The sequence below is a fragment of the Sorex araneus genome, chromosome 9 (assembly GCF_027595985.1).
Source record: "Sorex araneus isolate mSorAra2 chromosome 9, mSorAra2.pri, whole genome shotgun sequence".
Classification (NCBI taxonomy): Eukaryota; Metazoa; Chordata; class Mammalia; order Eulipotyphla; family Soricidae; genus Sorex; species Sorex araneus.
Window position 1 is genome coordinate 62,647,088 of NC_073310.1, and position 13,369 is coordinate 62,660,456.

The following is a 13,369-nucleotide window of genomic DNA, read 5'->3' on the forward strand; positions in this document are numbered from 1 at the left end:
TTTTGCTCTATTTATTTGCCCTGAATTTTTTGAATTATTTCATATTAATTTGCTAGTATGCATAGGAACTAAAAGTATATGGTTCCAAGCAGACTAGATTGATTATTTATTTATTTATTAATGGATTCTTGGGGATAGCCTTCAGGTAAACAGTCAACAAGATGATAATTAAAGAATCATTTTATTGGCAGAGTGGGGCTTGCTTCATTCTTGGGTCTGGTATATGGTAATTTATGACTTAATAAAGATTTGCTTAGAGGAAGGAAGGAAGGAAGGATGGAAGGAAGGAAGGAACAAAGGAAGGAAGGAAGGAAGGAAGGAAGGAAGGAAGGAAGGAAGGAAGGAAGGAAGGAAGGAAGGAAGGAAGGAAGGAAGGGGGAAGAAAGGTTCAGTTTTACTTCCTTAATTCATCTAATCAAGAGCATGAAAATTGTCTCCAAGTTGTATTCTTTAAAGCAGGCAAATTTGGCTAAATAATTAGGATAAATCGTGATTGTAGCCACTTGTTTTTGCTCTTCCTTCTCTTTTATGAACTTCAAGTGCAGTTCCTTCGAGCTCAGTTCCTCCCCGGGAACAGTTTTCAAAGCAAGAGATCTGCTCCTTCATTTTCCTTGTGCCCCTCCTCTGACATTGAATTTCCACTATGATAACCAGGTAGAGAAGTGACGGAGACATAGTGCCATCCGTTTCCTTCCCCAAACTGGACTTGACTGTCCACGGGGTCCTGCGAGTTCCCAAACATCCTGTGGACAGATAGGCCCCTTCCCTGAGCAGTGAGAGAATATTCTGGGCATCACTACATCTGGAGAGTTCTCAGTGAGCAAGTTTCCTTGGAGATGACCACAAAGGGGGCATGGTGGGGTGGGGAACGTGTCCCCAATGGCCCATGGGCACTTCCTGGCTGGCTCCCTGAAAAGGTGGTTGATTTTAGCAGCTAGTAAAGGTGTTATGGGAGAGTCACAGACAGAGAGCCTTTGTGATCCGGGGGCCCAGACAGGGACACGGGATACTGGAGTGATGTTGTCATTAAAAGCTGACCCCAGGGGGGTGACCAGGCCTGGAGCAACTCTCCTCCTCTGTCCCTGGGGTTCTCCCAGCACTTCTGCAGCTGTGATGGGTAAGAACACATGGTTTCCCATTGGGCCGGGCCCCTGGGTGAGCACAGCATGCTTCAGAGCTGTCCTGAAGTGGCCGCCCTTCGAAAGGAGTTTTGACAAGGCACTCCCTTTGCGTGAGCACGGAAAGAAGAGTTGGGGCAGGGTGCCCCGTTTGTGGGCACCGAGCAGATTAGCTGGGGTGTGTAAGTGTCTTGGCTTTTGAAGGTTCAGGGGTTTCTGCGTGAAGGCCTACGGCGGACACGCATTTGGGCATGCCGGCATATCTGATCTGGGGTCCTTGAAGGACAGAAACGCTACCCTGGGCCACAGAACCTACTTTGACAGGTGGCCAGGTTTAGGGGGTCCTGAGAGGAGGCTGCCTGGGTCTGCCCTGTCTCTGGCCCTTCTCCCCTTGGGTCCAGAGCCTTCTATTATGCCTGAGATGACTTGGCATGAAAAAATAAAATAAAGTGGTCCCTGGGTGGGTTGATTTCGCCCTCCCTCCCCCCAAGGCCTAGTTTTCAGGCTACCCTTCCCTTTCTCAGTCGCCTGGGCATTTTGTTTGCTGCGATCTGTGCCCTTTTGTGATATGTCCTCGTTATAGAAGCGGCGGCCCTCGCCCTCTCTGTGTGGATCAGATTGTCTGTGCAAGCCCAGCAGACCTCAGAGGGTCTGAGAAAGGCAGACACCCCCCCTTGCCCTGAAGCCAGGCAGCTACTTGCTGTGAACACTTAACATCAAAGAACCCCCAGTGACCAGCGTCTGCTGCCCACAAGATTGGTTTTCTTTCCATTCCTTTATTTGGTCCACTCTCCCCCACCCAATACATGACTTTTTCTAAAGCTGTCCTCCCCCGTTGCTCAACCCCTCCCACTTCACCCCCCCACCACCAAATTTCATGCATCTGTGTATTTCTTGTCCAGGCGCCGGACCCCTGAATAGCTGTTGTAGGGACAAAAGAGGCAGCCACACTAGAAATGCTTCCCAGATTTCGCAGGCTGTTCTGAGTAGGACGGCAGTGTAACCTTCCCAAGCCCTCCTGAGCTGTTCTAGGGGGAGACATTGACCGTGGCAGCCGAAGGAAATCTGTTCATGCCATTTACTGATTCTGAGGAAACTTCCACCTGTGTGTGTGCATCATACAGATATGCAAATAGGCGTGCAGGGACCTGGGTTGTTTGGGTGCTGTTGGGGCAGGACTGATTATGTGTGCTCTCTACAAGCGAGGAGGCACTAGGGTGCTAAAGGCAAATGTTTCCTTTGCAACTCCCGGTAAAAGCTTTTAAGCTCTAATACAATTTCTCATGTACATGCCTGTGCCATCAGATGGGGCCAGACGGACATTTCTCTAACTCTCAACAGGAGATGGTATCCAACGGGTATCGCAGACTGAATGTTCCCTGAAAAACCTTCCCCGCCCAAGCATGCACTATGAAACAGGTAAAAAAGAACATCCTAGGTTTATTTCATTTTATCTTTGCTTTGTTTGGCTAAGGCACCACACCCAAAGGTGCCCAAGGATGATTCCTGGCTCTGTGTTCAGGGATCCCTCCTGGCAGGGCTCAGGGGACCATCTGGGGTGCTGGGGATGAAATCTGGTTTGGCCTCGTGGAAGGCAAAGGCCCTACTGGATGCACTAACGGCCCAGCCCTGAGCATCCTGTTTCTACTACTTAGTGGCGTGGGCAGGGGAATGAAGACTCGCGGGAAGGTGGCTGGGACAAGAGAGCAGAGGAAAGGCAGGAGAAAGGGGAGCCTGGGAGCTGGTGTTTGCCCGTGAGGAGGGTGATGGATCAAGCGAGAGAGTGTCCCTCAGAAGGGGTGGGACGTGGCCTTGTGGCTCTGACACACACAGATGAACTCGATCACACGTGGCCCTCAGAGGAAAACTGCGGGTGATATGTCTTAGCTGTGGCGAGAGGGGGAGGATCTGGAGGAAAAGCCTCCCCTGACAATCCAGAACCCCAACCCATGTTCACTGAGGTTATGTAGGGGACCTGTGCTATTCTAACACCTAAAGTTTAGTCTAGGGAGGGGGAGAGATAGCTCAGAGGCCTGCTGTGTAGACTTTGCATGCAGGAGGCCTGGATTCCATCCCTGGCCTCACATGGCTCTCCCAAGGCACCACCCAAAGGGACCCCTGAACTGTATGTGGTCCCCCAAATTAAACAAGCCAATGAAAGGGTTAAACACACACGTGGTGCCAGAGAGATGGCACGGGGGTGAAGGCGTTGGCCTTGCACACGGCACATCCATTCAGTTCCCACACTGCAGTTTCCCCAGCTCCCTGAGCACGAGCCAGGAGTAGCCCCCGAACACTCCCCCCACGAAACACAGGCCACGGCAAAGAAAGAGCCCAAAGCGCACCTGTGCGTGCACACAGTACTGTGTGCGGCCTGGGAGCGGGCTTGGTGGGAAAGCAGCTTCCCAGCGAGGGTGCAGCGGTAGGGCTTTGCCCCTCAGCACTGGCCCCAGCGCCAGATGGCCACTGGGGACCAGCTCTTGCTGCCCCCAACCCTCCAGTGTGTGATCTCCAGCCCACCGCAGCAGAGTGTGTGTCCCCACCCACCACGTGTGCCAGCCCCGACATCAGGCCAGTGACAATGATAAGAACAGAGGGAAGAAGGCCCGCCGAGATGTGACCCCAGTGCCGCACTTGTGCGGCCTCTCCGCAGCTGCACGAGAGTGACCCCAGAGGCCAGCTAAACTACTTTTGGTACTGGCAGCTTCTTGCAGAAATGTCTCTAGACTATGAACTAAGACACGGCCCCTTGTCTGCCCAGGAGGGGAAAGGTTTTTCTCTCTCGCCTTTTCCTTGCTGGGGGTGAAGGGCGTGGTGACCGCCGGCTTAAGAGGACCACTAATGAGAGGTACAAGCTTGCAACGATCCAATTTCTGCCACAAATTTCCCTGGACTTAGTAAAATACAGAAATCCAAAACCGCAAGGCCGCTATCACGGCCGTGCAACCTCATATCTCTTCAGGTCTGATTCTAGGGGGGAAACTCCAACCAATAATAGTGAGTTTTTTTGTTGAAATATTGAATGTAACCAAAGTAAAGAGAAAGTAAAGTGAAATTTATCAGTTACTCAGGCGGGGTAGGGGAGCGCTGGGGGTGCTGGGGAGGTGGGAAGTATACTGGGGTTTTTCTGGTAGTGGAATGTGTGCACTGGTGAAGGGATGGTTGTTTGAGCATTGTGAAACTGAGACTTATGCCTGAAAGCTTTGTAATTTTCCACATGGTGACTCAATAAAAATTAAAAAAAAAAAAAGAACAAAGGGAAAGAAGGGGGAAGTGGCTGTAGCTAGTTCCCCTGGGGTGCTTCCTGTCACTGTCACTGTCACTGTCATCCCCTTGCTCATCAATTTGCTCAATTTGCTCGAGTGGGCACCAGTAACATCTCCATTGTGAGACTTGTTGTTACTGTTTTTGGCATATCAAATACACCATGGGGAGCTTACCAGGCTCTGCCGTGTGAGTGAGATAGTCTCAGGCTCTCTGAGAGAGGCGGAGAAATCGAACCTGGGTTGGCCATGTGTAATGCAAGCACACACTACCTGCTGTGCTATCGCTCCAGCCTTGTGGTGGGGGAGGGCGCTTCCTAGAGTCCCAAAATCTATCTAGATAGCTGGGAATATATCCCAGAGAGGCAATAAAGTATAGTAGAAATGACATCTGCACTTGTATGTTCATTGCAGCACTGTTTACAATAGCCAAAATCTGGAAAAAACCCGAGTGCCAAGAACAGATGACTGATTAAAGAAACTCTGGTACAACTACACAATGGAATACTATGCAGCTGTTAGAAAAGATAAAGTCATGAAATATGCATATAAGTGGATCAACATGGAAAGTATCATGTTAAGTGAAATGAGTCAGAAAGAGAGAGACAGACATAGAAACGTCATACTCATCTGTGGAATATAAAGTAACAGAATGGGAGACTAACACCCAAGAATAGTAGAGATAAGGACCAGGAGGTTTGCTCCACAGCTTGGAAACTGGCCTCACATGCTGGGGGAAAAGGTAGCTCAGATAGAGAAGGGAACACCAAGTAAACGATTTTGGGAGGACCCATTTGGGTTGAGAGATGAGTGCTGAAAGTAAACTATAGACCAAACACGATGGCCACTCAATACCTCTACTGCAAACCACACCACCCAAAAGGAGAGAGAACAAAAGGGAATGCCCTGCTGCAGAGGTGAGGTGGGGTGGTGGGGGATGGGGTGGTGGTGGTGGGAGGGATACTGGGAACATTGGTGGAGGAAAATGGGCACTGGTGGAGGGATGGGTAAACGGTCATTGTATGACTGAAAAGCAAACACAAAAGTTCATAAGTTTGTAACTGTACCTCACGGTGATTCATTAATAAAAAGTAAAATGAATAAAAATTTAAGAGTTTCATTTCAATTCCCAGAAAGAATAAGAACTACCTAGATAGGCAATGGGATGGTTGTTGCCAGGGGCTAAGAGGAGGAGAAGGGAGGGAACTTGTTGATCTGCAGTTTGCAAGACAGAATTCTGGAAATCAGGAAGGTTACTGCAGGCCTGAGAGGTCGTACAGGGGTGAGACTCTTGCCTGCACACAGCCAGCCTGGACATCACGGAGGTTCCCGAGCCCCTCAGGAGTGACCCCTGGGTGCCATGAGGCGTGGCCCCAACACCAAATGGCAAAGGAAGCAAGGTAGCACTAACACAAACATCTGAGCACTTTCTAACCACTGGTCAATAGCAAAGGCCGACTTTTATAGTTGAGGTTTTCTTTTCAGGGAGAAACCATTGACTTACCCTTCCCTTTATATTTGCGGATAAATTTATCACTCTAACTGCTGACAAATCCTGAGCAAGCAAAATCAGCAGCTACTGTAATATCGTGCGTGAGACAGAGACTGTGCAATGCAGCGACCTCTCCTGTGAAGGATGCTGAAAGGTTAAATACTTTTTTTTTCCAAATTACATTAAATACATAGGGTGTCAGCTGATACTGTAAGGACACAAAGATGGAAAAGTTGACTTTTATTCATGCCTTCTGTAAACCTTATAAATACAAATCTTGCTCCACTTAAAATGAGGTTGTGTCCTGATAAACCCATCATAAATTGATATATTGGGTTCAACTAAAAATGTATTTAGCACACCTAACCAGATATCACAGCTTAGCCTACATTAAATGTACTCATCTCACACACACACACACACACACACACACCTTCAGTTAAACAAAATAATCTAATTCAAAGACTATTCTGTAGTGTCAACTTGAATATCATATAATTTATTGAGTATGTTAGCGTGAAAAATAGCCAGTGAATGTATTGGTGGTTTACGCCGAGATCACATGTTACTCCTGCGATGGTGGTGCCCTACCATCTATTACTAGCCCAGGAATAGGTTCCAATGGAGGCTGCAACTAAACATGTATCATGGTCACACTATCCTAGAGCCAAAAGTATCCCAAGTCGAGTAAACCATTCATTGTTAAGTCTGTACTCCTGCAGGAGGCCATGGTTCTCTCTAGGTAATGAGCATTTTTTCACGGGTCCAGTCATATATTTAATTGGTCACTTATTAAACATCTGGTGCCTTGCACCCCTAGGCAGGCAGTCCGCTTACCTGTCGAGGTGTGACATGACAGTCTTGGAGACGTCTGCGCCTGCTTCCTGCAAGACGCGGATGATCTGAAAGGGCGCGCGGGAGTTCCTGCCCGGGTGGATGATCACGGGGCAGTCGAGCTGGGCCTGGGCTTGCGCAGTTGCCTGGAGAACCCTTTTTTCGCTCTCAGTGAGAGGCCACGAGCAGCCGATTTCTCCAATGATGCCACACTTGATGCTGGTCCCATCTGCCCCATGGAGAATTTCTTTCATGAGCACGTCGGTTAGCTGAGCAAGAGTAAGATGGAAAACATATCATAGGTGTGGGATCTCTCGTGGCCAAGGTACCACCTAGTTATTCATTCTTTTTGCAACATCTGAAACATGTTCCAGAGACGGCTTAAAGGGCTGGAGTTCGGACTCTGTGTGTGATCCCTCATGCTGCATGGTCCCCCAAACACTGCCAGGAGTGCCCCCCAAGTACTCAGTAGAGAGTAGTTCCCAAGCACCACAGAGTGTGGTCCTAAACCAGACAAACACACACACACCCACACAACATGCATGCACACATGCACACACACATGCACACACACACAACACACACACACACACACACACACACACACATATATATATATATATATGTATAATGTTCACTCAGCTAATATTGATCAAAAGAGAGGCATTTGGGCTGGCCCAATCTCAAGGTCAACCAGTCAGGAAGCTGAGGAAGCCCAGGTGTCAGGGGTCCTACCTTTTACTCAGGATTGTCACTTTGCCCTCCCAGTCAGGAACCACCACCCACTCCCCTGCACCCGCTGTATATTTTTTCACCTTCCCATAACTCACCATAAACTTACAAAGACATCTTAGCTACAGGCACCTAACCACACAACAACACACAAGAAACAACTTCAAATTGCATTGCAAAGATCACAATGGCAAAAGCAATGCAGAAACCCACCAGACTTAGTGAGTCAAGATGCTAGCCTGGATGACACAACCAGCAACAATGAGCCAGATAACCTCACTGATAGGGCATTTAGAGAGGAATTGTTGAGGATGCATAAGGAGCTCGAACAAACGATAAAGCATGCCAAGATCAACAAGTCTTTCGAAGACAAAGATTTCATAATATCTTCCTGTGATTAGGCAACAAGAAATCCATGGCTTGGGGAAGCTAAAGGAGAAAGAACTATTGAATATATGGAGGAAAAAGAAAATTTATAATTTGACCTGAAGATTATCTAGACATAGAAAGCTTTCCCTTAAATCTGTATCAACTCTATTATATAACAATTTAATTCTTCATTTTATAGTCTAGTCTATTCTTTCTAGAGCATAGACAATTTAAAGCACTCAGTGCTGATAGTATACATTTAGGCCTTATGTTATATTTTTGGTTCATACATTATATTTATTGTTTGATTGGAAGAATGTGCAATCCTGCTACTAGCCCAGTCTTAACAGAAATGTATAAGAAGAGAAAACTGATTGGAAAATAATGCAAGTAATTTTTAAAAATATTTAGAGATTGTGGGGGCTGGAGCGGTAGCACAGCGGGTAGGATGTTTGCCTTGCATGCGGCCGACCCGGGTTCTAATCCCAGCATCCCATATGGTCCCCTGAGCACCGCCAGGGGTAATTTCTGAGTGAAGAGCCAGGAGTAACCCCTGTGCATCGCCAGGTGTGACCCCCCAAAAAACAAAAAAAAATATTTAGAGATTGATTCTTTGCAAAAAAAAAAAAACCCAACCCTGTGGTTCAGAGCTGGAGAGAGGACAGGGGCTTGCATGCAGCTGACGCTGGATCTTGCCCCAGCACCAAAGATGGTCCCCCCAGCACTGTGAGGAATGATCCCTGAGCACTGGTGTGCAACACAAAGACAAAAAGCAAAAAACCCCAGAACCTGGAGTAGACATTCTATGCTTCTCAGTCAGGCTATGAAAGTAGAGAGTAGTCTGAAAGGTCATAGGAATATGTCCATGTTTATGTACATAAGCACATATATTTATAAATATGTTGTAGATAGACTATATACACACAGCTCTGTAGCTTATTATTTCCTTTTGTACCCTAAAAGGGCGACTTCTGGCATCTGGTTTTCCTTCCACCCGTTCTATTTTGTGAAAGAAGAAGGAACCATATCCACGGCAGTGCCAAGCTTCTGCCTGCCAAGTTTCACCCTACAGTGAATTTTTATTGCTAGTTATTAGAAAAATCCAGGGGAAAAAAGCGAGGTTGCATAACTGAAGCTCGTGGTACAAAATGGGGTGTACAGACACACGCCACAGGAGACTGGCTCGTGTATCCACATCCGGTCCTAACACCCGAGGAGATGGAGAGACAGGGCCCCGTGACCACCCTGCCCCATGTCCTTTCATTCTGAAAGGCGACATCTAAAAGGCAGATCCCGGCGGCAGATGTTTCTGCTAGCTGGTGAATTTTTGTGCCCGTGCAGCCACCTTGGGGCCAGTGACATTTCCCAGTGGAGATGCCACATGGAGATGGTCCCAGATCTGCTCTTCTGGCTCTCGTGGATTTCTCCATAGAATGATCCAGGGGCTAGTTCTTACCCGTTCCACGGACATGGCTCTTGTCTGTGGAGAGTGAGTTGCATCCACATAGAACCCAGCTCCGGCCACGATGTGGACCCCCGTCTCTTGGGCCAGCCTCTTCAGAGTCTGCACATCCCGGCTGATGCCCGCCGTGGTGTTCTCCACCACCGTCCCCCCACCGCTGGCTTTGAAGCGCAACAGTTCTTCCCTGACGGCCTCTGTCTCCTGATTGAGCCGGAGATTCTCTTTATGGGAGTAAGGGTTTTTCTGAATCCAAAACAAATTCTTCAGCATGAAGGGTTCCTTCGAGACAGCTTCCTGGCACGGTGGAGGGGGGTGGTAGCAGAAATCGAACGTCATGGTCAGATGTTCATGGGTCAGCGTGCGGCCCAGTTGACTCGGCTCCACCAGGCCTAGAACGGTTTGAACTTTGCCGCTTAAGGAAGACATTGTGAGGGCGTGTGGAGAGACTCTAACAATGAGGGCTTCCTGGAAGGAAATAAGAACTATAGTCAGGGGCTGGAGCATGGTACAGCGGGTAGGTGTTTGCCCTGCATGCGTCTGACCCAGGTTCAATCCCTGGCACCCCATATGGTTCCCTGAGCACTTCCCGGAGTAATTCCTGAGCAAGGGCCAGGAGTAGTTCCTGAGTGTCACCAGATGTGACACAAAAAGCAAAGCAAACGATAACCTGACAAACAAACTATAATCAGAAAATTGGCAAGGCCAGGGAGACAGTACAATAGCTAAGGCACTTACCTTGCACACAACAGATTCCAGTTCACAGATTCCCCCAGCACTTCTATGGTCCCCTAAGCACTGCCAGGAGTGATTCCAGAGCATAAAGTAAGGAGTAAGTCAAGAACACTGCCAGCTGTGGCCCAACCAACAAAACAAAAAAAAATTGGATAGACACCTGTATCCTGCTCATAGGAATTGTGAGGTTGTGACTGTCTATTTAGAGCTAGAAAGAGATTTAGGGGCTGGAGAGGTTGTACAATGGGTAGGGCACTTGCCTCGAACACAGTTGGACCAGTTTAATCTTGTGCACCACATGTGGTCCCTGAAGAACCACAGGAGTGATCCCTGACTGCAGAGCCAGAGCTCAGCAGTAAGTAGAGATGGTAAAGTTCAAAAACAGGAGAGTAGAGGGGAGGGAAGGGAAGAGGAGGGGGAGGGGAGGGAGAGGGAGGGAGAGGAGAAGGGAAGGAATGCAGAAGAGTGATAGTAAGGATAGGACAGGAGAGGAGAGGGGAGGGAAGGGAAGGGAAGAGGAGGGGGAGGGGAGGGAGAGGGAGGGAGAGGAGAAGGAAGGGTATGCAGGAGAGTGATGGTAAGGATAGGACAGGAGAGGAGAGGGGAGGGAAGGGAAGGGAAGGGAAGGGAAGAGGAGGGGGAGGGGAGGGAGAGGGAGGGAGAGGAGAAGGGAAGGAATGCAGAAGAGTGATGGTAAGGATAGGACAGGAGAGGAGAGGGGAGATGGTGGGATGCACATGGAAATCCCGTCTGTAGGAGTTGTGAGGTTTGGACAGCCTGTTGGGTTAAGAAAGAGAATCAGCCTGGAGTGATAGTACAGCAGGTAGGGCATTTGCCTGCCATGTAGTTGACCTGGGTTCGAGCCTCAGCATCCTTCATTATCCCACAAGCACCGCCAGGAACAACTCCTGAGTGCAGAAGCAGGAGTAGCCCTGAGCATCTCAGGGTGTGGCCCAGACCAAAACAAACAAACAAACACCAGAGAGGGCTGCCGGGGCCAGAGGTAGGCTCACTCTGCACCAGCACCGCTCACGCAGGGCCCTGCAGATTGCTGGTGCTCACCAGCCGCCGTGCTAAGTGACAGGCACGCTGTGAAGTGCTGCCGAGTCCTACCCCCGGGGGGCTCTTCCGCCTGAGTGAATCCCACTCTCATTTACTGGATATATTTCTTGATATTTGGCTCACATTTTTCTCGCACTTAATTTTCTCTCATTAGTCAGAGTTCTGCTTTCTTGGCTAAATCAACAATAATTCCATTGGGGAAAAAAAGCCTTCCTAATCAATAACATATATCAAAGCCAGTCCGATAGCAGATGCTTCTTTTGTCATATTTTAGCTGAATGAAAGGTACAGAGGTCAGTCCCAAATCATTGATTCCCCGTGGAGATAAACTTCTACGGGACGATCCAGAAATTGGATCTGTACAAGGGACAAGACAAAATCTTTGACCTGGATGATTTCACAGATTATTCCCATATCAAGACAACTGGATAGGGTAGGGTGGAGAATACCTCATCTAATAACAAACAAGCTTCCCCACTTTAAATGTCTTACTTTGGGTCTGGGTTGTGGGGGGTGGGGAGGGGTTGTTTTCAGCCACAAGGTCCACAGCTGGACCACCGCTGGTCTTCTGGTGTGGAAAAGTTGAAAACCACTGGTCTAGTTTTCAGAAGTAGATTTCAAAAAATGCTCAAAAGCAAAGGGTGTCTCTCTCCTGGGTGGGATTTAAAAAGATGTAGTAAGGAAGCAACGAATGACCGAAGGCAAGAGGACCAGAGAGCTGGCCCACAGACTGAGCTTTCAGGGTGGGAGGGGGTGTTGAAGGGGAGGGCTTTTGACACACTGTGGAGGGAAGTGGGCACTCAGGTGGCGGGTGTGCTATTGGAATAACGTAGGCATGAAACCACTGTAACAGTATTGCCAGCCACAGGGCCTTGAGAAAGATTTAAAAAAGAACCACCACATAGACCAGATTAGGTTACTGGTTATTAGTGGCTATTCCAATATTTCAACTCCTGGGTTAGAGAAGTGAGTACATGATATTACTGATTACACTACTCTATGAATCATTTATTTGATAAACTTGCTAAGCTACTTAAAAAATGCTAGTACTTTGAATGTTGGTAAACTCAGTTCAGACATGTTGTCTAAAAATAGTTTTATTACTTTCCCTCCTGCCTCAAAGTTCTTAGTCTTTTATTTTTTTGGGAGGTAGTGGGGGTCGGGGGATTGTGGGTCATACCCCACAATCTTAGGGTTTATTAGTGTTTAGGTTCTAGGGTTTATTCCTGGGTTTGTGCTCGAGAATCATTCCTGGTGGGGCTTAGGGGACCATATGGGATGCTGGGAGTCAATTTTGGGTGGGCCGCTGGCAGGGTGAATGCCCTGCCCGCTGTGCCCACTCCAGTCCCATGAAATTCTTAGCTTTAGTATAAGTTGCTCTGATCTGTTTTTTTTAAGTGGCATGATTTATTGAAACCTGTTCTCTCTGAAAAAGAGCAGTATCCTCTGCTTCCTTGCATTTGTAACACCAATCAAGTATTCCCCAAGTTTCCATCAGAGGCAGCAAGAACCCCAGCCCCGCGCTTGCATCTGAAAGTACCTCTCCTAAAGGAAGGGATGTCGCTTGGAAAGAAGAAGGTGTGACCACAGATGGCAGAGACGCGCCTTCATGGCCAAGAGCAACACACAGCCAGGAGCCGCGTCCCACACAGAACACCCAGTACACAGCCGGGGGGGGGGGGGGAGGGAGCAAACTGGAGCTGAGCAACGAAGGCTCTTGGGAAGCTTTCAAATGGCTGCTCCACAAGACATTCCGACGCCTGCCTCCCTTTGAGGAACTCCACCCCGAGCATCAGTGGACAGTTCACAGACTGTCAGAGGAACGAGACTCACACCACCAGCAAAGTCACTTGCAAGTCGCATTTGTGGTACGTGTGTCCAACTTGGCAGAGCAAGTCTGGGAAACTATGATATATTTTCTCTGGCTTTTTACTGTTTGTTTCATAACCAATAGCTGATTAGAGCAATCCTTTGGAGTGCAGTGAAGAGAGGGCAGACTTGCTCTGGGTACAGACCTGGCCTAAGTACAAGCTGGAGTCCAGCTCGGCCTGCTGGGGAGGGAATACCAAGTGATAGTCAATTTATGTATCAAGCTCTCCCCATGACCTCACAATTAGGCATTTTATAGATATTATCCCACAATGCAAAACTAGTGAGAGGCGGTTTGACAGGGAACCAAATTTAGGGTTTGTGACTCGCCTGACATTTATGATAGATGGCCTTCTTCTTTTTTTTTATTTTGTTTTTGTTATTGGACCATGTCCGGCTGTGCTCAGGGTTCACTCCTGGCTCTATATTCAGGGAT

At 48.3% G+C, this 13,369-nt stretch overlaps 1 protein-coding gene across 2 annotated transcripts in view; it reads right to left on the minus strand.

Moving 5' to 3' along the window:
• PTER (phosphotriesterase related) overlaps positions 1-13,369 on the minus strand; it is a 61,018-nt gene that overhangs the window by 14,015 nt on the left and 33,634 nt on the right. For both annotated transcript variants that reach the window (XM_004605338.2, XM_055146970.1), the window contains 2 exons: positions 9,265-9,735; positions 6,711-6,976 (listed from right to left, as the gene is read on the minus strand). In XM_004605338.2, the coding sequence (XP_004605395.2) occupies positions 6,711-6,976; positions 9,265-9,696 (698 nt within the window). In that variant the 5' untranslated portion in view covers positions 9,697-9,735. The remainder of the gene's footprint in view (positions 1-6,710; positions 6,977-9,264; positions 9,736-13,369) is intronic.